This window comes from Bos taurus, chromosome 18 (assembly GCF_002263795.3).
Source record: "Bos taurus isolate L1 Dominette 01449 registration number 42190680 breed Hereford chromosome 18, ARS-UCD2.0, whole genome shotgun sequence".
Classification (NCBI taxonomy): Eukaryota; Metazoa; Chordata; class Mammalia; order Artiodactyla; family Bovidae; genus Bos; species Bos taurus.
This window is the reverse complement of record NC_037345.1, coordinates 62,541,350-62,562,737: the sequence shown is the minus strand read 5'-3', so window position 1 is coordinate 62,562,737 and position 21,388 is coordinate 62,541,350. Positions and strand designations below refer to the sequence as shown.

The 21,388-nt window shown below is 47.6% G+C and overlaps 2 protein-coding genes across 2 annotated transcripts; both read left to right on the top strand.

Moving 5' to 3' along the window:
• The first annotated feature begins 818 nt into the window (after positions 1-818).
• Positions 819-8,193, top strand: KIR3DL1 (killer cell immunoglobulin-like receptor, three domains, long cytoplasmic tail, 1). Its single transcript, NM_181451.1, is given in 9 exon segments — positions 819-863; positions 1,006-1,041; positions 2,166-2,432; positions 3,309-3,608; positions 4,952-5,251; positions 6,218-6,268; positions 7,009-7,131; positions 7,856-7,908; positions 8,020-8,193. Coding segments are annotated over 9 exon segments (1,287 nt in total). The 5' UTR covers positions 819-829; the 3' UTR covers positions 8,143-8,193.
• A 2,022-nt stretch (positions 8,194-10,215) lies between these two features.
• Positions 10,216-20,439, top strand: KIR2DL5A (killer cell immunoglobulin-like receptor, two domains, long cytoplasmic tail, 5A). Its single transcript, NM_174740.2, has 8 exons — positions 10,216-10,253; positions 10,476-10,511; positions 11,749-12,033; positions 13,887-14,186; positions 14,839-14,889; positions 18,628-18,732; positions 19,793-19,845; positions 19,944-20,439. The coding sequence occupies exons 1-8, from the start codon at positions 10,220-10,222 to the stop codon at positions 20,088-20,090; spliced, it is 1,011 nt and encodes a 336-aa protein (NP_777165.1). The 5' UTR covers positions 10,216-10,219; the 3' UTR covers positions 20,091-20,439.
• Positions 20,440-21,388: the final 949 nt, after the last annotated feature.

Below are 21,388 nucleotides of genomic sequence, written 5' to 3'. Positions count from 1 at the left end.
CGTATACACAAGGCTATATTAAAAACGCATGACCACAGGGACCTACTGTATAAAACAGAGAATTCTACATAATATTCTGTAACTACTTAAGTGGGAAAAGAATTTGAAAAGCAATAGATGCATGTATATGTATCACTGATTCACTTTGTTGTACATCTGAAACTAACACAGTTAGTTTCTTAATCACATATATTACAATATAGAATTTTTTCATATATTCAAAGAGCCATAATATGCATGTCTGGTCCTCCCATAACCCAGCGGGATGGTTTGGGGAGAAGGAGGGTTCAGGATAGGGAACACGTGTACCTGTGCCAGATTCATGTTGATATATGGCAAAACCAATACAATATTGTAAAGTTAAAAAATAAAAGAAAATAAAGGGAAAAATAGGGGAAAAAAAGAATGCAGAATAAAAGTATTAATGAGTCTTTAATTGGCAACCTGAACTGAGCCTGACATACGAGGTGGGAACATGTGATTTCTCTTCTTTGAAGAGTTAAGGTTAATGAGATTTATCATGAGCTTGGGAAAAGCATCCTGCATGGTATACACTGAATCACCGTTACTACTTCCTAAAGGCAGTAAGATCTGTCTGAATCCTCTTAGGTTTATAGTGTTTAGGGAAACAAAAAGTGACGATCGGGTCATGAGGCATGCTCCGTGATGCGGCTCAGGTCAGACTTCCATCCCTGGAGTGAGAAAAGGCTGGCCATCTTCCCATGTGACATGAGCCAGGCTGACTGTAACAACAACACCGCCTGCTTCCGCATCCTGTGCCTCTGTCAGCTTTGCTCAGTTCTGCCTCCTGTCTCACAGAAGCAGAGCCATGTGCCCCACACTCCTCAGCCTCCTGAGTCTCGGTGAGTCCAGAAAGACACAGTCGGAGAGGGTTATGGTGGAAACCAGGGGGTCTTCACACCACTGACCAGGTTCCCTGGATGAGGGTGCAAGGAGCGTGGGGTCCATCAGGACAAGCCATTTCTGACATGCTTTTCCTTCTAGGATTCTATGTGAGTCTGAGGAACTGGGCAGCTGTGGGTGAGTCCTCCCCATCCCTTATTTCTCTGTTGAGCAAAGTAGTTGGGGCTGATGCAGATGACACTGGGGGCCGGGGTGAGACCCCTGTCAGTACAGCGAGAGCCGTGTGTCCTGTGGATCCCAGGTCCTCCTATTGGCCTTGATAGTCATCTTCGCTCTCCCCAGAGGTTAGTCCAGCTCTGGACTCTGGACCTGAAGGCACAGTGTGAAGTCTGGGAGCTGGGAGCTAGGCCCACTGAGTGCCATTTCTATCATGAGAGGGGAGCAAGAGGCTGCAGCCCACAGACCCTCCCCCACAAGCTGGCTCCTGGCATCTCCAACTGGCCCTTAACAACAGGATCTACAGAACCGCCCACTAGACCTGACCCCAGGGAAGGGTCTGGTCATCAGGCACGGCCACTTGGACCTTGTCACACATTTGATGTAGGTTAGTTAACAAAGGAGCGAGGTTCAAGGTTTACTTCCTTCTTTTTAGTTTAGTGGCTTTTTCACTGCTTTGTTGTGTTAGTGTTAGTCAGTCATGTCCTACTCCTTTTGACCCCATGGACTGTAGCTCACCAGGCTCCTCTGTCCATAGGATTCTCCAGGCAAGAATATGGAGGTGGTTGCCATTTCCTTATCCAGGGGATCTTGCCATCTCAGGGACTGAACCCTGGTCTCCTGCCTTGCAGGAAGATTCTTTACCATTTTGAGCTACAACAAATGCAACAGGGAAGTCCTTTTGCTTCTTGTCCATGCATCAATTTTTCTGTGGTATTTTATTTTGCCTTCATCATGCAGCTTGTGAGATCTTTCCCTGATCAGGGTTTCAACCTGGGCCCTTGGCAGAGAAAGTGCCAAGTCCTAACCACTGTACAGCCCAGGTTTTTTGTGTTTTGAGAGAAAGGTTCTCAACATTTTGTCAACCCAAGGAGTGATTCATGTCCTGAGAATTTCCATGATGTCCATCCTGGATTGACTGTATCTCTGTCTGTCCCCAAGCCCCAGGTGTCCTTGAGCATCAGGGTGATGCACTTTAGGGGAGGAGAGTTCAAAGAATTAAAGGGGAAGCCCACCCACAAGGGCTGTGGGGAGAGCTGACTGTTCCCATTTTCTACTCAAAGCCGTGTCTCCTTCTCTTCTAGGTGAATATGAGAAGCTGTCTTTGTCTGCCTGGCCAAGCCCCGTGGTTCCCTTAGGACAGACTGTGACTCTTCAGTGTCACTCCCATTCCCCACTTAAGAGATTCAGACTGTTCAAAAGAGATGGGAAAAGGCGTTTGCCTGAGCTCCAAGGACATCATTTCAATAACTTCACCCTTGGCCCGGTGACCGGAGAACATGCCGGGTCCTACACATGTTCTGAAGCCTACTGGTCTGCACCCAGTGACCCCCTGCAGATTGTGGTCTCAGGTAGGAGGGGTCCAGCCCAGCCCAGTACAGCCGTGCCTGCAGGCAATCCTACCCTAGGTCCACTTGCCCATGCAGAGCAAGACTTCCTCAGGACCCCCAGCCAGGACCAAACCAGGGAAAGAGAACCCACTCTGAGAGTTTAAACTCAGGGTGTCGAATAGAGGGATGGGGTGCCCCAAGGCAGGAAGGAGGAGCCTCCCTAGGCATGAGTTAGACAGGATGCTGCCACTGCCTACCAGCAGGGAGGATGGGGCACGACCCTGATCCAGCACCTGCCACCCGGTAGGGAGCTATAATCCCATTTGAAGGAGCTGGAGCCCCAGGAAGAAGTCCCAGGAATGTCTCAGAGGCATGAGGTGGGGACACAGATGGGAAAATGTTCCCTTTTCTCCACCTCCACCCCAATGTCCTGCAGTCAGCGCCCACATTCTAGATGAGTGTGAAGGGAGCCAGGGTATGCATCCTCAGACCCACCCCAGCTGCCACCACGCATATTAGGGATGGGATGAAGCTGAGAGCATGGTAACCCACTCCAGTATTCTCAACTGGAGAATCCCATGGGCAGAGGAGCCTGGCTGGCTACAGTCCATGGAGTTGCACAGAGTCGGACTCAACTGAAGTGACTGAGTAAGCATGCATGAACCCGAGAGCAGATCCAACAGCTAAAGAGCTTAGAATGAGCACAGAGGAGGCAGAGGTCTTGAACAAAAAGAAACATGAGCCAAAGTCCAAGAACAAGGCTAAAGAGAATGCAACAAAACACACAGGAAGGGTAATTGGCTCCGCTGGTAAATGGGGAGGAGTTTTACACCTTCAGATGTCAGCGGAAGGGCCAAGGTGGGTGACTCACTGAAGCTCACAACCTTTTGTTCCTAGGTGTGTTCACAAAACCCTCCATCTCAGCCCACCCAGGGCCCCTCGTGCAGCAGGGACAGAATGTGACCCTCCACTGTCACTCACTGGTGATGTTTGACAAGTTTATCCTGCACCATGAAAACAGCACAGGGCATTTCCAGAGACATGGAGAGATGCTCACTGGTGGGTATGCCCCAGCTGACTTCTCCATTGGCCCCATGACTTTGGCGAGTGCCGGCACCTACAGATGCTACGGCTCTCTCAGAAGATCCCCCTATGAGTGGTCAGCCCCCAGCGACCCCGTGGACATCATGATCACAGGTGAGTGTGGCCATACGTCCCTTCTGCTCTCTGTGTCACAGAAGGTCTGGTGTCCAGTCCAGCATCAGTACTGGGAGAGAATGACAGGCGTGCAGAGACACTCACAAACTCAGGAGAGGGAACAAACCAGAGAGAGAGGAGGTGTGAACACGGAAGGGAAAAGAGAACCGAGTCCCTGCCATGTGCTAAGAAGACACAGCTGGTGACAGACTGAAGGACCAAGAACATGAAAGAACGACCAATAGAGAAAAATGAACCAGAGCAGGGACCCAGGAAATTCCCCGCTCAGGCAGCCAACGATGGTTGGTTAAGGGGTTGGTTTCCTGCTTTCATGTCAGAGCTCCCTTCCTCTGTCAGCAGCACATTGTGGTACCAGACGCCCTTGCTGTCCAGCCCCTGGGTGATCGTGATGGAGGTTGACACCCTGACATTGCTCAGCGTCGCGGTTTAACGCCTCCTTCTGCACAAAGGGGCGGAGGGAGTGGTCCCTCCAACCATCCGCGCTAAACCATCCCTTCCAGCCCTTGGGGGTGGGCAGGGCAGCGCTGAACACGCCCTCAAGAAAGAGGTGGTCAAAGATTAATGAGATTCTGGCAATTTTCACTCCATAATCTCTTCTTCTGGGTCAATGCCATGTTTGCTGATGGTCCCCAGCAGTAGTTAGTAGTCTATTTAGTAGTAGTCTGCTTATTTCAAGAAAATGGCACATCTGGTTGATTTTTATAATTTATTTTATCTTATTTATGTTTGTTGAAGTCTAGTTGATTTCAGATGTTGTTAATTCCTGTTGTACAACAGAGTGATTCAGTTATTCATATACATATGTTCTTTCTTTAAAAAAGAATATTAAATGACAATCCATTTTAAAAATTATGTATTTTTTAAAAGGATTTTAAATGACACTCCATTTTTAAAGTTATTTCTAAGTTTTCTTTTTTTATTTATTATTTTTTTAACTTTACAATATTGTATTGGTTTTGCCATATATCAACATGAATCCACCACAGGTATACATGTGTTCCGCACCCTGTAGCCTCCTCCCTCCTCCCTCCCCATACCATCCCTCTGGGTCGTCCCAGTGCACCAGCCCCAAGCATCCAGTATCGAGATTCGAACCTGGACTGGTGACTCGTTTCATATATGATATTATACATGTTTCAATGCCATTCTCCCAAATCAACCCACCCTCTCTGTGCTGGGTACCCCTTACTGTGGGGCTTTCTCTCCTGGCGGTGGGCGGCCTTCTCATTGCAGTGCTGCTCTTGTTGCACACTTCAGGCTTTAGTCCTCTACTTAGGAGTAGAGTTACTTTGTGCTTTAAGATCAAGCTCTCCTCCTTCCAGGTCTGTCCAAAAAACCCTCTCTCTCAGCCCAGAGGGGCCCCATGGTGAGGTCAGGAGAGAATGTGACCTTGGTCTGCAGCTCCGAGAGTGCCTTTGACCAGTTCCATTTGCTCAGGGAGGGGGTGAACCTTGGACGCCATCTCGCTGGAGGGCAGAGCCCCCGCAGAGCACTCCAGGCAGAGTTCCCTCTGGGTCCTGGGACCCCAGCCCACAGCGGGGTCTACAGGTGTTACGGCTCTTTCACTCGCTCTCCCTACTCGTGGTCAAACTCCAGCGACCCACTGTTCCTGTCTGTCACAGGTGAGCAACCTCTTCCTGGCCCATGCTTTGTTGTTCCTGTTCAGACGCTATGTTGTCCAACCCTTTGCCACCCTGAGGCCTGCAGCACAACAGACTCCTCTGTCCTTCACTATCTCCTCCACATGGATCACAGCCTTGTAGTGGTGAAGGGGCCTTCGTACCTCAGTGAAGCTATGAGCCAGTCATGCAGGGACACCCAAGCCTGACGGATCATAGTGAAGAGTCTGACAAAACATGGTCCCCTGGAGGAGGAAATGGCAACTCATTCCAGTATTCTTGCCTGGAGAACCCATGAAGAGTCCCATGCTTTACAATATACACAATGAGATTGCACTGGGCAAAAAGCCCATTTGGGTTTTTGCATAACAGCTTACTGTATCATGAACTCTATATCAAGGGCTCCATGCTTGTGTCAGGGCAACCTTAGGGCTTCTGGAGAAATGGAGGCAATGAGAACCAGAGAGGAAGAGAGATGGTAGATGGCATCTCAACTCTCTTCCACTTCCTGTATGGATGCTCCACATCACAGTCCTGTCTATCCAGGCAATAAAGAAAAGGGTCAGGGTAGACCCAGGGGGAGGAGAGGCTGGGCTCATTCAGGAAGATCAGAGATTACATTGGCCACTTGCTCTTAATGTTTTCCCAGAAGCACCTCTGACATACAGGTGATATAGCAATTAAGGAGCATAAATACTCATTCCCGTAGCAGAGAGAATGTCTCTTGCTTACAGCTGTCTTTCACCAGGCATATTCTTCCTGCCTCCTTCCACCATCCCTTCTCCAGGATGGAGGTTCTACTCAATGCATTCACGGGGAGGAACCAGAAGCTCTGCCCTCCCCCATCAAGGCTCTGAGAGATGACAGAGTCAAGGACAGGCAGGAAGTCAACCTTCCAGAAAGAGTAGTCCTCATTCAGTCAGTATTTGGACGCTTACTTGTTCACCCCTTCTGTCTTTTTCCCCCTAGGATCCACTACGAGTACTTGCCCGTCAACCTTGGATCCACACACCACAGAAGGTAAGCAAGACGGTCTCCTATCTCAGCAAATTTCTGAGAAGACAGAGGGTTCCTGTGTGAGTGTTGGTTCTACCTCCTCCCAGCTCTGTGACTTTGGGCTCCTCAATGTCCCTGTCATGTCAGCATTTGAGACCGTGGTCTGCCTAGAACCAGAGAGGGCATTGAGCTGCTCATGCTCTGTGACTGAAAATTTCTAAATTGAACAAAGCAGGTCAGAGTGACATAACCCCATGCTTAAGGGAGATACTCACCTTCCCTCCACCAGGATCTTTGGGGATGGATGGCAGGGCAAGCAGAGAATTTTAGGGAGCACCTTATATATGTGTTATTCCTCTTAGTATTTTGTGAACTAAGCATTCCACAGGTCAGAAATAAAAGTGTCATATCTTCTTGAGGATTCCATTCCAGGTCTATGTGGATGGAGGGGGAAATGTATTGTGGATTAAAGGTTCTCCATTCATGCAAAATCACCATGCCATGTCATATGGGGCAGCAGAGAAAAACTGCTTCGGTGCCTGGGGGACCTTGGTTCAGACGTCTGCTGGTCTTGCATGGCCTCTTTACTTCATCCACTGCTAGCATCTCTCCTGGATGCTTTGGTACCTCCTGGGAAGTGGAGACCATAACTGATCAGGTTGAGAGCTGCTGACAGTTTGACACAAGGATACATTAAACCCAGTGTGTTGGGGCACAGCGTGTGCAATGAATACCCAGACCTTCTACCGTTTGCTTGTTGGCAGAAGCACAGCTTTCTCAAGCACACTCCAGCACGTGGTACATTGTCCTTGGGCTTGTCATAGCCTTCACCTCTACCAGCATCATCCTCGCTGCTCTTGTCTGTCACTGGTGTTCTACCCAAAACCGTAAGTCTGAAGGTGGTGAGCTCAGCATCATCTGACCCAGGGGCAGGTGGGCTCATAGCAGAGAATGGCATGTTCACTTCCTGTAGGTTAAAAACTGACTTCCGTTGTTGTAATCCCTGATGGAACATCTTCCAGAGACCCATGGAACCCTGTTCTTTTTATGAAACTATGTGTTGATTTATTCTTGGCTGCATCAGGTCTTGGCTGCAGCATGGGGGATCCTCATTGTGGTGCTGGGGTGCAGTTCAAGGCTCCAGAGGTCATGGGCTCAGCACTTGCAGCATCGAGGATACTTTCTTCAAAGCATGTGGGATCTCAGTTCTCCCACCAGGGATAGAACCCACATTCCCTGAACTGGAAGGTTGACTCTTAATCCTTGGGCCGCCAGGGACATTCCAAACCCTGTTCTTCCCTTCAACTACAACCATCCATTTTTCTCCCCTACATGATCTTGGGAATCTGCTGATATGTAGAAGAGGATGGTCCATAACAGAAGACATAGGATGGGTCTGTGGGTTTGCACAGGTTCCTCAGACAGTCCATGATGACTGGGCATGTATATGGAATGTTTTGTTTTGTTTTGTTTTCATTTAGTAGAGTAGACAGGCTCAGCAACCTGGGGCACACCCCTGCCTTTTTCTGGCTTTGATGTAACTATCAAAGTTACGGAGGTCTGGAATAACTGCCTCCACCCCGAAGAGCCTTGACTCTCTTCCATTTTCAGATGTTGCCATCATGGAAGGAGAGCCCATGGAAGCCAGAATAGTGAATGGTGAGGTGAGTCCTCCCAGCCCAAACCCTTGCCATAGTCTGAGCCCCTCCAATGCCCAATGCCCCAGCCTTTGAAGATCACGTCTCAGTCCATCATTCTCACCTCTCTCCTCTCAGGACTCTGCAGCAGAAGACGTGATATACGCTCACTTGGACCTCAGGACCCTCTCCGAGAGACGGTTCACTCCCACTCCCCTGAGGCCCATGCACCCCTCCACCGAGCCCATTATCTATGAGTAATTCAACATAAACCAAGACCGTGCTGAGCCCTGACCTGGCCCCATCCTCTGAGCACACAGAGTCTTACAAATCAAGGACCTAGATCTCTTGTTAAAGGGGTTCCTCATGGACACTCCTTCTCCTCCAAAGCAGCCCAGCAGCTCTGAGTTGAGGAGTGGAGTCCAAGAACTACAGTATCGTCTTCAAAAGTCCCACCACCTCTTAATGATCTCCTGGCTATTCTAGGACTCTATTGTAACTATCTCACCTTTTGGGGAGATGCTATAATCAATCGCTCATACTAGGTAGTTTATCATGATCACCCTACTTTTTATAAAATTCCAATAAAGCACAAAAAATTTGCCAGTTGACTCTTCAAATTATTCTGTTTAAAATAAAACAAAATGAATAAAAGTAAACCCCTTTATTCAGTAACATTTTACAAGGGTAAACTTATTTACAAGACTGAAACAGACTTGTAGACTTAGAAAACAAACTTAGAGTTACCAGAGGGGAGGAGTGAGGGACAGATAGAGGGAAGTTTGGGATTGACATGTGCACACCATTATATTTAAAATAAAATGCTTTCCATGAAAAAATAATAATGCTAGTTGGCAAAATAAAAAGATGAAGTATACTCTGAGATAGCCAGTATGGTGCCACTAACCATATTAGGCTGAATACATGCATGCTAAGTCAACTCAGTCATTTTTGCGACCCATGGACTGTAGCCGCCCAGGCTCCTGTGTGCATGGGATTCTCCAGGCAAGAATACTGGAATCGGTTTCCATTCCTTTCTCCAGGGGATCTTCTCGACCCATCAAACTCAGGTCTCTCAGGTCTCTTGCAATGACAGGCAGATTCTTTACCACTAAGCCACCAGAGAAGCCCTCTCAGTTTTCTAAAAAGAACAAAATCCTGACTGTTGAGAACATGGATTGACTTGGAGGTCATTATGCTTAGTGAAAAAAGTCAGACAGGGAAAGAGAAATGCTGTATATTTTCACTTCTATGTAGAATCTAAAAATCAAAATAGTGATTTCCTTGATTGTGACTAAGTGACTAAGACTCTGGGTTTGCAATGCAGGGGGTCCAGGTTCAATCTCTGGTCAGAGAACTAGATCCCACAAGCTACAACTAAAAGGATACCACGTTCCACATCTCAGATCTGATGCAGCCAGATAAACAAAAATAAGTACTAAGAAAATAAAAATAAATGAGCATATATAACAAAAGGGAATCAGGCTCACAGATTCAAAGGAGAAACTAGTGGTTACCAGAGGGGAGAGGGGAATGGGGTGGGTGTGAGGGGCAGCAAAGTATGTAGACTGGATTAAGAAATACCAACAACCATTTATAGAATAATTAAGTCACAGGGCTATAATGTCTGGCACAGGGAATATAGTCAATATTGTATAATATTTTGTAATGTGTGTAATCTCTGAAAATGCTGAATCACTATGTAATACACCTGTAACTAATATAATATTGTAAGCCAATTATTCATAAATTTTTAAAAATTGTTACATGTTCCAGGAACTTGGCAGTGCATACATACAAGGAAAAGAAAATACAATATAGGAAAATCCATAAATTTTTAAAAATCATGAAGTTAGCATTTTAAGTAAAGACATTCTTACTGTGGATGTCATAGAAATGGTTGAACATTAAAGATAAAATATAATGCTGGGAAAATTTTTAATATAGGAATGAAATAAGAAATTCTATGAAAATCATATCAAGAATGAAAACAGAAAATAATTCAGTGCCTCAAAGTCATAGCAGATTAGATATTGCAGCATACATTTTTGGTAAACTTGAAAATGTAGCCAAAGGTGGGTTGGGTCAGAGGTTGTGGTTCAAGTTTGTTAAACAATCTGAAGAGACAGCACTGGCCTTAAAATTTTCCAGGAAGCCCAATTCCTCCCTCAGCCAGGCCCCCACACACTGCTTTTTTTAAGGTAAGAAGACCCTGTGTGAGTCACCTTTCTGTCCTGTGGTCAGCTTGCACACGACGTTAGTTGGGGCGTCATCATAACATCCTGTGTACTCTTCAGGTCTGCAAAGCTGCTGCCTGCTGCTCAGTAGGAGCAGGGCCATGCTGTCTGCCATCGTCAGCCTGGCATGTCTTGGTGAGTCCTGGAAGGGAATAAAGCCTGGTGCAAATATTGACCAGGAGGGCTGGGTCCACCTTAACAGAGAGCCCTGCCTCCACAGGGGCAAAGTGGACCTTGATGGTTGGGTTCATCAAGGCCGAGCAACATCCTTGCCAATGAGGCCCACACACCAGGCCAGGGGAGTAGGAGGCCAGGTCTGACATGAGATGGATCGTCCATCATGAGTCTCTCTTCCAGGTTTCTTCTTGATCCAGAGCATCTGGGCACAAGAAGGTGAGTCTTTCCCCCAAACCGTGGTTGCCATCCTCCTCAAGTAAGACTCTCTTGTAATAGGAGGGGAGATGGTGCAGAAGGTAGGGTGATGGGTCAACCATGGGAAGTCATAACCATATGAGGGTGGTCTTTTGGAAGTAGAAAATGGGAGCCCAAGGTGGCTTTGATGGTAAAGAGTCTGCCTGCAGTGAGGGAAACCTGGGTTTGATCCCTTGGTTGGGAAGATCCCCTGGAGAAGGAAATGGCAAGCCACTCCAGTATACTTGCCTGGACTATTCCATGGATACAGGAGTCTGGTGGGCTATAGCCCATGGGGTCACAAAGAGTCAGACATGACTGGTTGATTAACATTTTCAGGGAAATCTAGCCCCCAGTTCTGGCCCAGAGACCCTCCCCCAGACACTCTTCCCTCTGCTGAGCCAGGCTCTATGGGCACCTACAGGAGACTGTGATGCTCAGCGCTGGGGTGACTGCGAGGGACTGGTGTTATCTGTAGACTGAGGGAAGGCAGCAGGGCCAGGGACCACAGACCCTTGGAGGACAAGGTGATGACTCAAGCTCTCCAGCAGTTCCATGGATAGGCATTGCAGAGAACTGCTGCTGCTGGCCTCCATTCAGAATAAGGGGAGAACCTATGCCCTGCCCCCTGAGATTCCAGAAGGTTCTACCACAGGCTCCATCATGTCCTGTGTTTCTCATGTGAGCTGACATCATTTCACTCACACAGGTTGTTCTTCCATTGGGTGTCTATTCCGTCTTGTTTTATAAAACAAATTTTACATTATCAACATCCAGGAAGAGTCTGTTAGTCGACACTTGCCCAAAATTCTCAGGCTTCCCAGGTATCTCAGTGGTGTAGAACATGCCTGCAATGCAGGGGCTGCAGGAGATGTGGGTTCAATCCTGGGGTTGGAAGATCCCCTGGAGAAGGAAATGGCAACCCACTACAGTATTCTTGTCTGGAGATCCCCATGGACAGAGGAGCCTGGAGGGCTACAGTCCATGGGGTCACAAGAGTCAGACACGACTGAGCATACACACACACTCAAAATTCTCAGCAGATGTTTTTCATGTAGGGTGTGCTATGCCCCTGTGGTGTGGGAATCTCCATAGAGCACGGGTTCCCCTGGTTTGAAAAGGAGCCTTAGAGATGTGGGAAGAGGGAGGGTCCTCTGAGTCCATCGAGGGGAAGGGGTTCCCCATTTTCTACTGTAAACCGTGCATTCTTCTCCCCCAGGTGGTCATGACAAGCCCTCCCTGTCAGCCTGGCCAAGCCCCGTGGTTCCTCAAGGACAGCATGTGACTCTCCGGTGTCAGTCCCCTCTCGGATTTGACAGGTTCAGGCTGCACAAGGATGACAGAACCAATGTCCCTGAGCTCCAGGGCATCATATTCTGGAAGAACTTCCTCATGGGCCCTGTGACCGAAGCACACGCGGGAACCTACAGATGTCATGGTCACTACAGTCACCTCCCCAATCTGTGGTCAGCACCCAGTGACCCCCTGGAGATTGTGGTCACAGGTCAGAGAGCTCTTGTCCAGAGAGGCCACCCGTTGTCCCGGTCTCCCGGATCCCAGTGGGAGTTTGAGTCAGGGTCCAGTCAGAACGACAGGAAGTGCTCCAGGCATTCTAGATAAAAACCTATTTAATAGAGGAAATTGGGTCCCACAGTGGGCAGAATCATGGTACCCCGTGATGCCCGCATCCTAAAATCCCAAATCTACTATTGCTACGTCCCATTCCAGGGAAATGAAACCGCATGTGGAACTAAGGTTGGTAAGCAGGTGACCTTGAGATGAAGAGGTTTTCCTGCAGACGTTTCTGTGCTTTCAATCTCTCCCACTCTGAGTGGTCAGCCCCTCAGTGACCCTCTGGACACGGTGATCACAGGTGAGAATGTCAAGGGCTGGCATACAGACTGGATGTACCAGGACGTGGAAGCCCCAGGTGGTGGTGTGGGAGATGAGAGAGGGGTGCTTTTCATGGGGAGAAACCGACTTGGTGAGAGTTGCATCCAAGAGACAAAGAAAGAGGAGAAACAAGTACAGACCACCTGTTATAACAGAAAAGACAGGTGCAGGGGCAGAGACAGAGGAACTCAGAGATAGAGATGGAGATAAAGAATGAAGTGAGAGACACAGACAGAAAGGCAGGTAGCAGAGAGGGTGTCCTTCCACCCTGACTTTGCTCAGAGACCAGAAACAGTTTAGGAGCCTTGTTTCCATTTCAACTCTACACTCTCTTCTCTACTCAAAGAACCCAAGGATACACCATGTATCTACCCAGGACTTCATGACCAGGTTGATCTGGCTCAGGCTGTTTCGCCAGGAGCCCTGCATCCTCATGCCCTAGGTGATGCACAGATACTGTGTTCACTCAGATATGGCTTTGTTCCAGGTGGTTGAGCCACACTGTGCCCCAGGACACCAAGGTCCCTGGTGACAGAGCCAAACGCCAGCTCCTGTATGTTGTGTGTTTCATGGGTTCTCATGCTGTATACTCAGGCCCACATGCAAGGTCACACCAAACATTGTAAGACTATGGAGGTCAAAGCCCACAGAGACATGGAATCAGAGAGAAAACAGAGTCATCAAAAAGCAGAGGCAGAAACACAGTTGCTGTGCGCACATGCAGAAAATAAGCCAGAGGGACTGGGGGCGGTGGGAGAAACATGAAAAAAATAAAGGTAAATAGAAAGAAAAAGGGATAGAGAATTAATGAGAAAGAAGGGAGTGGACAGAAAAGCCCTAAAAATAAGAGACTTGGGAAGGTGGATGGGTGCAAAGATTGAGAAAGATGGTGATCTGGGGGTGGATAATAGGGATTACAAAAGAGACCCAGAGAGACAGAGAAGCTGAGGAAGTCATGGAAGTGGAAATAGATGATAGATAGATAGGTAAAGTGATGGATGAACATACACATAGATGATAAAATAGGTAGATAGATACATACATAGAAAGGTAGATAGATGGTGGAACGATGGATGGATATATAGATAGATGATAAGATGGGTAGATCAAATGGTGGATGGAGGTATAGACAGATAACAGAATACATAGATGAATAATGCTGAAAGATAGAGACGAGATAGAGAATGAAAGCCGCAGAATTAAAGAAGACAGATCAAATCAACCAATCCAAGGAGAAGTACAGAGTGTTTAAAAAAAAAAAAATACAGGAAGGAAAAAAATTAGGAGGGAGGCAATTTCAGAGACCTAGAGAGAGAAAGTAGGAGAGAGATAGGGGAGAATTAGAGAGTGAGAGCAAGAGAGAGAGAGTTGAGAAGAACTGCGGGTGTGAATTCTCAGTTCAGGGATGAAGGACATGGGATTCGGGAAAAGCCTGTCTCACGAAACTGCCTCTTCTCCTTCCAGGTCTGTCCAAGAAACCCTCTCTCTCAGCCCAGGGAGGACCCGTGGTGAGGTCAGGGGAGAACGTGACCTTGGTCTGCAGCTCCGAGAGCGCCTTTGACCAGTTTCATCTGCTCAGGGAGGGGGTGAACCTTGGGCGCCCGCTGGCTGGAGGGCGGGGCCCCCGCGGAGCACTCCAGGCAGAGTTCCCTCTGGGTCCTGGGACCCCAGACCACAGCGGGGTCTACAGGTGCTATGGCTCTTTCACTCGCTCTCCCTACTCATGGTCAGACTCCAGCGACCCACTGTACCTGTCTGTCACAGGTGAGGAACCTCTTGATTCAAACTAAATGTTTTTTTCAAATTGTATTTATTTATTTTTTGCTGTACTGGGTCTTGTTGCTGCACAGGCTTTTCTCAGGAGCGGGGGCTCCTCTCTAGCTGCAGTGCACAGGTTTCTCATTTGTGGCGGCTTCTCCTGTTGTGGAGTACAAGCTCTAGGGTGTGCGGGTTTCGGTCGTTGCAGCACATGGGCACAGTACTTGTGGCTCCCGGGCTCTGGAGCGCTGGCCCAGTAGTTGTGGGGCATGGGCTTAGTTGCTCCTCGGCATGTGGGATCTTCCTGGATCAGGGATAGAAGCCCTGTCTCCTGTATTGGCAGGCGGATTCTTAACCTCTGAGCCACCAGGGAAGCCCTGATTCTTTTTTTTAAATGTTTTGGTTTTCTGGCCTCGAGGTATGTGGGATCTTTGGATGGAACCCACACCCCCTGCATTGGAAGGCCAAGTCTTACCCGCCAGGACCACCAGGGAAGTCCACCTCTCGGCATCTTGAAGCTCAGGGAGGCAGTCAAGTCCCCAGGGATTAGGAGAAGGGATGCTAAGACTCTCAGGACCTCAGCATTAGATGACAAAGAAGCTTCCATGAAATAAAAGGCAGCCTCCTTCCCTCACCTCTCTCCTGTTCCTCTTTCTAGGAAACTCTTCAAGTAGTCAGCCACTACACACAAAACCAAACTCCAACAGCGGTGAGTAACTGATTCCTCTGATCTCTGCTTGCAGAACCCTGGGAGGGAGAAACTCTTGAATAGATTATGGACTCAGCTGGGCTTCCCAGGTGGCTCAGCGGTAAAGTACCTGCACGCCAAGGCAGGAGACACAGGTTTGATCCCTGGGTCAGGAAGATCCCCAGGAGGAGGAAACAGCAACCCATTCCAGTATTGTTCAGTTGCTAAGTTGTGTCTGACTCTGCAACCCCATGGACTGTAGGATGCCAGGCTTCCCTGTCCTTCACTATCCCCTGGAGTTTACTCAAACTCGCTCGGGTATTCTTGCCTGGAGAATCCCATGGACAGAGGAGCCTGGCGGGCTACACCCCATGGGGTCAAAAAGAGTCAGACACGACTGAGTGACTGAGCCTGCAGGTGCTGAGTTAGCCACCTTTCCAGCTCTGTGCTGTTGGACTTGTCATCTACCCTGTCTGATCCCCAGATTCTACCACATCAAAACGGGGTACCCCAAAGGGTCTGTGTGCAGTTGGTCCAGTTCAGTTCAGTTCAGTCATTCAGTCATGTCCAATTCTTTGAGACCCCATGGATTGTTGTCCAGTTAGGACTCATTATTTTTTTTATTGAAGTATAGTTGACTTACAGCATTGTGCTGATCTCTGCTGTATACAGCAAAGTGACTCAGTTATACACATATATACATTTTCCCCCAGCAAGGGCTCTTAATCTCTAATTTTTTGTAGCTGAGGTCTCCTCCTCAGACAGGAGAGGAGAAGAGAGGAGGATGAGAATAAACTTGACCCCACGCCACCCCTCCCCACCAGGAATAATGCCATGACTAATCTCTCTGCATTGCTAACTGGAGATGAGAACTGTGAAGGCTTCAGGAAGGGAAAAGAAGGCAGCAACTGGTGGGGGCGATGGCCCAGTTCTTTGAGAAGTTCTGTCTGCCAAGAAATGAGCACTGGGACATCCCAGGTGGTCCAGTGGTTAAGAATCTACCTTCCTTCAGCCATAAAAAGGAACGCATTTGAGTCAGTTCTGAAAAACAAAGTTCATATAGCAATGCTTATATATGGAATCTAGAAAGACAATACTGAGGAACCTATTTGCAGGGTGGGAATAGAGACACAGACATAGAGAACAGACTTTGGCAGGGGAAGGAGAGGGTGGGACGAATTGAGAGTAGCATTGAAACATACCCATTACCAGATGTAAAACAGACAGCTAATGGGACATTGCTGTGTAACCCAGGGAGCTCAACCAGGTCTCCATGACAACCCAAAGGGGTGGGATGGCATGGGAGGTGGGAGGGAGGTTCACTAGGGAAGGGATATATGCATACCTACAGCTGATTGATGTTGATGAATGGCAGAAACCAACACAACATTGTAAAGCAATTATTTACAATCAAAAATAAAATTTTAAAAATAAATGAATACATTTGGATGTATATACAAAAAAAGAACCCACCTTCCAATGCAGGGGTGTGAGTTCGATCCCTGGTCGGGAAGCTAAGATCCCACTTGCCTCATGGCAAAAAAGCAAAACATAGAACAGAAGCAATATTGTAACAAATTCAATAAAGACTTTAAAAAATGATCCACATCAAAAAAAAATTTTTTTAATCTTTAAAAATAAAAAGAAATGAGCTCTTGTCTGTAGGGATGAAACCAAAAGTTCTCAGTAGCACAAAAGCTACAGTAAGAACTGAATCCATCCATGTTTAGGGTTCCTTCATTAACCTACTCATTTAAGTACTGTTCCAGTTTAAGTTCTTACTCATTAAGTACTCGTTTAAGTGATGTACAATATGCATTGGACATTCTTTCCTATGCTGCTTCAACAAATTTCCACAGGCTCAGGGGATAATAACACCATGGTGTTTTAAAGTATTTACAGTTCTATAAATGGGAAGTCTGAAATGGATAAAAGTGAAAATGTTAGTTGCTCAGGGGTGTTTGACTCTTTGTGACCCCATGGACTGTAGCCTGCCAGGATCCTCTGTCCACGAATATTGGAGTGGGTTGCCACGCTCTCCTCCAGGGGATCTTCCTGAACCAGGGATTGAACCCAGGTCTCCCACATGGCAGGCAGACTCTATCATCTGAGCCACCAGGGAAGCCCTCTAAAATGAATGGGTGACACTGGGCTAAAATCAAGACGACAGGAGGATTGCATTCCTTCTGGAGGTTCTGGGGAAGAATCCATTGCCTGTTCCAGCTTCTAGAAGCTTCTTACATTTCCCTACATCTCACGGTCACGTCGTCCAACTTCACAGCTACAGTGGTTGGTCGTGTCTACCTGCCAGTGCCTCACTCTGACCCACTTTCTTTCATCACATCTCTCTCCAACTCTCTTCTTCTCCCTCTCTCTTTTCTTGTAAGAACTTCATGTTTACACTGGGATCATCCAAATAATCTAGGATAATCTCCCTATTTTAAACCTTTTTTAAAAAAATCGGCTGCTCCATGTTGGATCTTAGTTTCCCTGACCAAGGATCAAATCTGCACCCCTGCATTGGAAGCCTGGAGTCTTAGCAGCTTGTGGTGGTGGTTTAGTCACTCAGTTGTGTCCGACTCTGTGACCCCATGGACTATAGCCCACCAGACTCCTCTGTCCATTGGATTCTCCAGGCAAGAATACTGGAGTGGGTTGCCATTTCCTATTCCAAAGGGTCTTCTCCACTCAGGGATTGAACCCATGTCTCCTGCATTGGCAGGCAGGTTCTTTACCACTGAGCCACCTGGGAAGCCCGTCTTATAAAACACTAGAATGCCAAACATACTTGGGTTCAAACCATCATTAGTCTACTTTGGTAAGATTACCTCTTTGACCCTCTATTTTATCCACAATAGAGCCAGATTGAACCTCTTCCCTTTGAGGCTGTCTATGAGGATGGGATCAAATCAAAAAGGTGAAAACATTACTCCCCACACCGCCACCCCACACAGCACAGGTCCTGGATCAAAGAAAGTGCTGTATACATGGTACAAAACTTCCCCCTGTCCATTTCCCCACCCCAAAACCTTTACTTCACCCCAATTCCAATTGTATGTGTAGATGCAGATAGATTCTGGAAGGTGAATGCCCATGTTCTTTTTTGTTATTTTATGTCTTTATTTATTTTTGGCTGCTCTGGGTCTCTGTTGCTGTGTGTGGGCTTTCTGTAGTTGCAGCACACAGGCTTCAGTAGTTCAGTACAGGCTTAGTTGCTCTGGGACACGTGGAATCTTCCTGGCCCAGGGATGGAACCCATGTCCCCTGCATCGGCAGGTGTATTCTTAACTGCTGGACCATTGAGGAAGGCTGCCAGTATTCTTTTGAGTGAGTTCAGATCTTGGACTCAAAGGTGGGAAACAGCACAACCTCCCAATCAACTTTCCTCCTAATTTCTGAAAGGACTGGTTTTGTTGGTCGGGGGATGGACAACAAAGTATGTCCGGCAATAGCTGGCAGAGGGGTTGGTCTTTTCTCTCTCCCTCACCCGCAGAGCATCAGCCTAAATATAGCTCATGAGACCACAGCCAAGCTGCGTTCTGCAGCCCTGGGCTCAACTGTCTTGTCGTTTCCTGGGCATGTGACATAAGACAACTGCCCTTACTTTGATCTTTATTTCGCTTTTTTCTTCCACTGGATAATTTAATTTGTTTGACTCAAGGGTATTGTGAAGGTAGAGATACTGCATTCATTTACCCGGCAAACAGTAAAGAAGAGCTGCTATGGTTTGTTTCGTAATGGATTCACGTCTTCCTCCAGGTAACCCCAGGCACCTGCATGCTCTGGTTGGACCCTCCGTGGCCTTCGTATTCCTTGTCAGCCTTATCTCCTTCCTCATCCATCACTGGGGCCCTGATGCAAAGGGTAAGTCTCAGGAAGAGAGGCCAGTGCATCTGGGCAAAGTGGGGAAGGGAGAAGACAGTGTACAGGTATGTGCTCAAGGCAGGAGCCACAGACACAGAGCTGTCTTTCTTTCCTCCCTTCCTTCCTTCCTTCCTTCCTTTCTTCCTTCCTTCTTTATTTGGCTGCATAGGGTCTTCATTGCAGCACCAGGGAACTTGGCTGCATCACACGGAATCTTTCATTCTGGCACTTGGGCTCTCTAGTTTGGTGCACAAGCTTAACTGTTCCAAGGCATGTAGGATCTTAGTTCCTGGACCAGGGATCAAACCTGCATCCCCTGCCTTGAGAGGCGGATTCTTAACCACTGGACCACCAGGGAAGTCGCAGCATAGAGCTTTCAAGAGAGAACATCAGTGCCCTTGCCCCTCCTCTCAGCTTACAGGTCGTTGCATACTTCTCCACTGGTCCAGTGCAGCCAGTAATATTTAGAGAAGGGATCGACATAAGGGAGAAATCAAGGGAGAGAACCAGTGGGATAGAGATAGGCAGTTGTTGGAACTTCCCTGGTGGTCCAGTGGTTACAAATTCACCTTGCAGTGCAGTGGTTTCAGGTTCGATCCCTGGTCGGGGACCTAAGGTCCCACCTGCCCCGTGGTGGCCAAAAAACCAAAACACAAAACAGAAGCAAAATTGTAACAAATTCAACAAAGACTTTAAAAATGGTTCACATCAAAAAATATTTTAAAAGATTGGGGGGTGAGCTATCAATGCGGTGGGCGTTTGAACTTCAAAGAGGTAAAATCTCGGACTCTGCTTTCGGGAGATGAGATGGTTGGATGGCATCACCAACTCAATGGACATGAGTTTGGGTAAACTCCAGGAGTTGGTGGTGGACAGGGAAGCCTGGCGTGCTGCAGTCCATGGGGTCAAAAAGAGTTGGACACGACTGAGCGACACTGTGGGGAGGATGAGTCATCTCAGACATCCACTGTCTCTCTCTGTCCACTGGTGTTGTATGGATAAAGTGAGAATCCAGAAGTGCCCCCCCCCCAAGTGTCTTAATGACTTCTATCACCCACAGATGCTGTTATAATGAACAGCCAGCCTGAGGTGGGCAGAAGGGTGAATCGGGAGGTAGGTTCTCTTTGGTACAACCTCTGAATGCAGTCTCATTTCCCCCATCATTCCCCTAAGTGTTTGCACACCCTCACTCGTCATTCCCTTTTATGCAGGACCCTGACGCAGAGGAACTGAAGGAGTTGACATACACTGACTTGGATTGTTCAGTTTTCACACAGAAAATCATTACTCCCACGTCCCAGAGGCCCAGAGAGCCCTCAACTAATGCCAGTGTGTACATGGATCTTGCAACATGCTAAGAGCAGTTCAAAGCTTGAATCCTATCCCTGGAACATGCCCAGGAGGTCTTCAATGGAAGCTGTAACACTTTCTCAAACTCAGCTTGAGAGCTCCATCCTAACAACAGCTGGAATCTGAAGACAAACATCTTTAGGGTCATCCCTCTTCATCAGAGGATTATCTCTAAAGCCTCAGAATCCCTTGGAAACCTCCCCCAGCCATTCTAGGGGGTTATCATGATGATTCAGCCATTTCCAATGTTATCAACAAAATCACCGAAGTGTTCTAGAAAGCAAACCATAAATAACACACTTTCTCTGACATTCAGCTGATAAACTCCTAGAAATCATGATATATTTAATCAATGAATTAATTCCTCCAACAGTTTTCTGTGCGGCATAGCCTATTCTAAGTCTCTAAGCAAATATTAGTGAAGAAAACTTCATCTTGTTGTGGATCTTGGTCCAGTGGGAGATGCAAACACGTAAAACCATTGAAAGCTATCTATAGGAGAGAAAGGGTCTTCCCAGATGGCACAGCGGTAAATAATCCACCTGCCAATGCAAGACATGCAGGTTTGATCCCTGGGTCGGAAAGATCCCCTGGGGGAAGAAATGGCAACACACTCCAGTATTCTTTCTTAGAGAGTGCCATGGACAGAGGAACCTGGCAGGCTGCAGTCCATGGGGTCACAAAGAGTCGGACATGACTGAGCAACTGAACACACACATATCTATCTATCATCTCCCTTCCCTGCTGTTATTGAATTTTCATCTGCATAAAATTATATAATCTGTGGTTTCATGACCAGACGTTTTCATTCAGCATTGTATGTTTGAGATATAATCATACCTTTACATGTGAGTCTATTTTTTCTTTTCCCTCCTATGTAAGAATCCATTGTATGAACATGTCACAACTGTACATCCAGTCCTGATGAGTCTCCCTAACTCTGATGTCTTAATTTCATGTACTCTTTTGTCCTGTTAGAATCTTCCGGAATTGTTGTCGTTCAGCCTCTCAGTCGTGTCTCTTTGCAACCCTATGGACGCCAGCATACCAGGTTCCTCTGTCCTCCACTATCTCCTGGAGTTTGCTCAAATTCATGTCTATCCTCCGTAAAGATCTTCCCATGTCTACTGGGATCTCAGAGGTTATGCACAGGCAGGCCTGGGCATCCTCAGATGAGAGACCCCTGACTGCCGGAAAGGGCCCTGCTGGCCCAGCCAACGTGGGGTGTGACTCTCACCACATTCACAGCCACCACCTCCGGGTGCACTGTAGGGGGCCCAGTGGACCCTGTGTCTCTATTCGTTAC

Excerpts from the sequence above, each read along its gene's own strand:
- KIR2DL5A (NM_174740.2), top strand. The coding sequence starts at position 10,220 with ATGCTGTCTGCCATCGTCAGCCTGGCATGTCTTG. Across the intron at positions 14,890-18,627 it reads AAAACCAAACTCCAACAGCG|GTAACCCCAGGCACCTGCAT; the intron begins GTGAGTAACTGA and ends GTCTTCCTCCAG. Across the intron at positions 18,733-19,792 it reads CTGGGGCCCTGATGCAAAGG|ATGCTGTTATAATGAACAGC; the intron begins GTAAGTCTCAGG and ends TATCACCCACAG.